Source organism: Eretmochelys imbricata, chromosome 21, assembly GCF_965152235.1.
Source record: "Eretmochelys imbricata isolate rEreImb1 chromosome 21, rEreImb1.hap1, whole genome shotgun sequence".
NCBI lineage: Eukaryota > Metazoa > Chordata > Testudines > Cheloniidae > Eretmochelys > Eretmochelys imbricata.
In genome coordinates this window covers 1,217,032-1,221,302 of record NC_135592.1, presented here as the reverse complement: position 1 = coordinate 1,221,302, position 4,271 = coordinate 1,217,032, and the positions used below count along the sequence as shown (strand labels likewise).

The following is a 4,271-nucleotide window of genomic DNA, read 5'->3' as shown; positions in this document are numbered from 1 at the left end:
ATGGCCCCAAGGCTCGGCCTCCTCCTTGCCCTGCTCCTGGCGGGGACCATCAGTGCTCAGCAGCAGCAGTTCATGGAGTACATGGAGAGGAGATTTGGCGCCTTGGAGGTAAGCGCAAGTCTCTGCATCTCCCCTCCTTGCTGTAGGGGAGCAGGGCCAGGCCTGGCTCAGGCATTTCCCCAACCTGCGGCGTTCGCAGCGTGGTTCTCTGCTCAGTCAATGCTGTTTTACCTGAACTTAAAGCAAAGCTAACACTGGCTGTGGGGGAGGCTGGGTGAAAGGGCCCCATCCCACGGTGCTGTGAGCAAAGAGGGGGCGGGTGGGAGAGAGGAGCCGGAAGGACACGTGCTGAGTGTGCAGGCGCCAAGGGCTGAGATGAGTGCAGGAGCAGGAGCCGGCTAGGGGACTGCAGGAGAGCTGGGGCCAGAGGGTGTCTCCAAACTGCCCTCCAGCCATTACTGTTCAGAGCAGGATGGGGGCTGTTGTTCCAGGGTGTCGTGGACAGGGCTGAGGGTAACGCGAAGCCAGGCACGCGCCATCAGGCATGCGAGCAATGCTGCCAGTCACTGCATGACCCATGAGAATGGCAGTCACAGGCCCAGACGGCCAGGGTAAGGGAGAGGGCTGCCCCCTGTACACTCTGCACTAGCCCCCTCCAGGCAATAGGGGCTCCAGCACCTCGCCCTTCCACCCCCCAGGAAAGGATCTCCCAGTGGCATGATCAGAGCAGCCGCTACTCCACCGAGCTACGCGAATTCAAGAACCAGGTGATCACAATGCTGGAGAACATGGAGAAGGAGCAGGACAGGCTGCGCACAGAGGTGGAGAACACGGCAGTGCGGGTGGACCGGCTGGAGCGCGAGGTGGACTACCTAGAGACGCAGAACCCCGCTCCTCCCTGTGTGGAGGTGGATGAGAAGCTGATGGAGAACCAGGTCTCCACAGCCAAGAAGAGGAAGAACGAGAAGTATGATAAGCTGACAGGTGAGGGCAGGCGTCTCCCCAGCCAGCAACATGCCCCTCAGGCAGTGCCTAGACGCTCCCACAGGGAGCTGCTGAGGAGTGTTTGTGTAGGTACAGAGCCACTGGCTGGAGTACTGTCCTGCCCACCCCTCCCCAGGCAAAATTTTCCCCCGGACGGGTCTGTTGGCCCACTGGCTCTGTGGATAGTCCCTGGGCTGAGATCTGTGTGCAGGTCGGACTCTGCTGTGTGTCACATCATGTCTCGGTGCCTCAGCTCCCCATCTGCGCAATGAGGTCACTAGACCCCCTGTAGACTGTCCACATGCGGGGCAGGGGTTGTCTCCTAGGATCCACACTGCCTAGCACAATGGGGTCTTGAGCTCAGCTGTCACTGAATGCAAGATTAGCCTAAGCCTGCTCCATGCTCTCCTTGTGCTCTCCATTGACTCCTGCCACGTGCTAGTGAGGGGCTCGCCCAGTCCTGCGGCCAGTTCTGCGGCAGCTCCCTTCATCTCCTGACACACTCATGCTCCGTGGTCTTCCCCTGCCCTCCATCCCTGGGCATGCAGCACTCTAGGGACCATGGAGCTGCCCTGCCCCCAGGAGTCCTGCACTGCTGCATGCAGGGACTGAAAGGGATCTATAGAGATTTACAACATGAGTCCAAACAGTTCCCTGAGCATCAGAATTGAGGTGCCTGCCAGAGCAGGGAAAGCACACCCAGCTGCCCGAACAAATCAGTGCCTGCTTCCCGGCAGCACTGGAATGGCTAAAGGGATGGGGAAGTTTGGTTCAGGCTCCTTCATAAACAAAGAGGCTTGGGCCACAGTTTTCAAAAATGGTCTGTTTTGATGCTTTGCTTGAGCCTCTTGGAGATTGCTGGTAGCATAGCTCTTGGGAGGCAGGCTGGGTGCTGAGTCCCTGGCAAAGCCAGCCCCAGGGGGAGCAGCAGGCTGAGCACTTCAGACAATTTGGCCTGGTTAGGGACCTACGAAGTGGCCGATGCTGCTTGGTGACTCCAGCCAGGCTCCAAATACAAGGCAGGAAAAAACAGCAGGTTTGACTCTGGAAGTTGTGGCCATAGTAAGGTCGCTGCTGTCCCTCAGGATCCAGCAGCTTGGCGCAGATCTGCCTGAGGTAGACAGCTCGAGGGACTCAGTACATTACCCACAGGGCCCTACCTGCTGAGTTCCCTCCCTTGGTTCTCATGGCCTGGGGGAAGCTGGGAAACCAACTTCCAAAGGCAAATCCAGAGTCTGGGAAATGCAGGAAAACCTTCCTGTTTGACAAACACCTTTTTCCCTCACTCCTGAGACCCCCTAAAACCAAGCCCTCCCCGATCCTGAGCGGAGCGCTACCCCCAAGCAGAGAAAGAGCCAGGAGCTCCAGGGAGACCACTGCACAACTGCTGTGGATTTTCTGTGGAAGGTGCCCACATACAACTGTGCTAGGCAAAAGTACCAAACCCTGAGGCAGCAAGCTAGGAAATGAAGAGTAATTTGTATTTGCAGGGCTCAGGTCAGGGGCTGACCTCAGTGCACCTGTAGGTGTCACTGAGGAGGACTCAGATTTCCTGCCATAAGGACTCAGAAGTAAAGCCTCCCTAAATATTCTCTGCTAAAGACCCCCCTTTCTTCTCCCAAGTGCTTCTCCCTCTGGGGGGGTCCCCAGCCCCTGTGCTGAGGTGCCCAGGGAGGGTGTGAAGGCACTTGGGGCTCTGGCTGGCTGCTGGGGGCTGGTTCTCACAGGCTCTCCTGCCCCCTCACAGATTGCAGTGACACCATCTCCCAGGTGAAAGCCATGAAGATCCTGAAGAAATTTGGCAGCAGTGCTGGGCTGTGGACCAAGGACCCCGTGGGGAGCTCGGAGAAGATCTATATCTTTGATGGCTCCAGCAATGATACGGTCTATGTGTTCCCCAGGATGAGGGAGTTTACGCTGTTTTCTGCCACGCGGAAGGCAGCCCGCATCAAGCTGCCCTACCCCTGGGTGGGCACCGGGCACCTAGTGTATGGGGGGCATCTCTACTACATCCGGCAGCAGGGCACCTTCCAGGTCATCAAGTTCAGCTTGGCCAATAAGACCATTGTGGACAGTTCCGTGTTCCCAGTCGAGGAGCAGGTACCTGTCTTTGGTCTCTCCGCCTTCAACTACATCGACATAGCAGCTGATGAGGAAGGGCTATGGGCCATCTATGCCACCAGGGAGAATGAGAAGAACATCTGCCTGGCCAAGCTGGACCCTGTCTCCCTGGACACAGAGCAGATGTGGGATACGCCATGCCCCCGAGAGAACGCTGAGAGTGCCTTTGTCATCTGCGGGGCACTCTATGTGGTGTATAACACGAGGCTGCCCAGCCGCTCCCGCGTGCAGTGCGTCTTTGATGTCAGTGGCACCATGACACCTGAGGATGCTGCCTTGGTGTACTTCCCCAAGCGCTATGGGTCTCACTCCAGCATGAAGTACAACCCCAAGGAGCGGCAGATCTACGCCTGGGACGATGGCTACCAGATCATCTACAGGATGGAGATGAAGAAGAAACTGGAGATCTGAGAGGGACCGACCTGGCCCTGCACCTCGCTCTGCCACCCTGACTCACGCTGAGCGGTGCCTGGCCTGTGCAGTCCACAAGTGCCCAGCCTGCCTCAGGGTGGCAGAGCCAGCTCCTCAGAGCTAACGCAAGGGCCACACGCCCACCACTGCTCCTGTCTCTCCGTGACTGTGAATGGTGCTGCAGCTCCCCGGCCAGCCCTGCCTCTTGACTGACACTCCCCAGCTCACTGCAGCAGGGCCCCATGGCACCAGCCATGGGATCCCCTGGGCTGCTCACCGGGCAGTAAGGGGGCAGCCACAGGCCGGCAGCATGAGCTCCAGGGATATCGGGAGCCGTTACTTCTTTGAGCATCAACTCACAGCATCAGGAAGTTTGGGGTTATTTAACAGGGTCTAAAATAAAAAGCTTCAAGGAGCCGTCACCAGCAGGTGGGGTTGGCTGGAGCCCTCAGAGAGGGAGCTGTGTGGGGGGCCTCCCTGAGTGAAGCAGCTCCCGCTTGGCCTGCCGTGGTGCACTCCTCGTGCAGAAGGGCCTTTCTCTCTGTTGGGGGTGGCTTCAGCAGCCTGAACATCACGCTGAAGTTTTTCTGGAGCTCTCACAGCTATCAGTGATGTGTGACCTAGGGCGGTGCTTGCCATGCTCTGCCCCCGACTCCGTGTGAACAGCCACCTCCTGTTTGATTTTAGATAAATTCATCCAGCTACAGGCTGCTGACCTAGATCCACCTCGGTGTGCCTAAAGACTTTGCACTGAG

At 58.0% G+C, this 4,271-nt stretch overlaps 1 protein-coding gene across 1 annotated transcript; it reads left to right on the top strand.

Annotated features, from left to right (window-relative positions):
- OLFML3 (olfactomedin like 3) lies at positions 1-3,516 on the top strand. The gene is made up of 3 exons (XM_077839489.1): positions 1-108; positions 699-984; positions 2,732-3,516. Exons 1-3 carry the CDS (start codon positions 1-3, stop codon positions 3,514-3,516), a joined length of 1,179 nt encoding a protein of 392 aa, XP_077695615.1.
- The last annotated feature ends 755 nt before the right edge of the window (positions 3,517-4,271 follow it).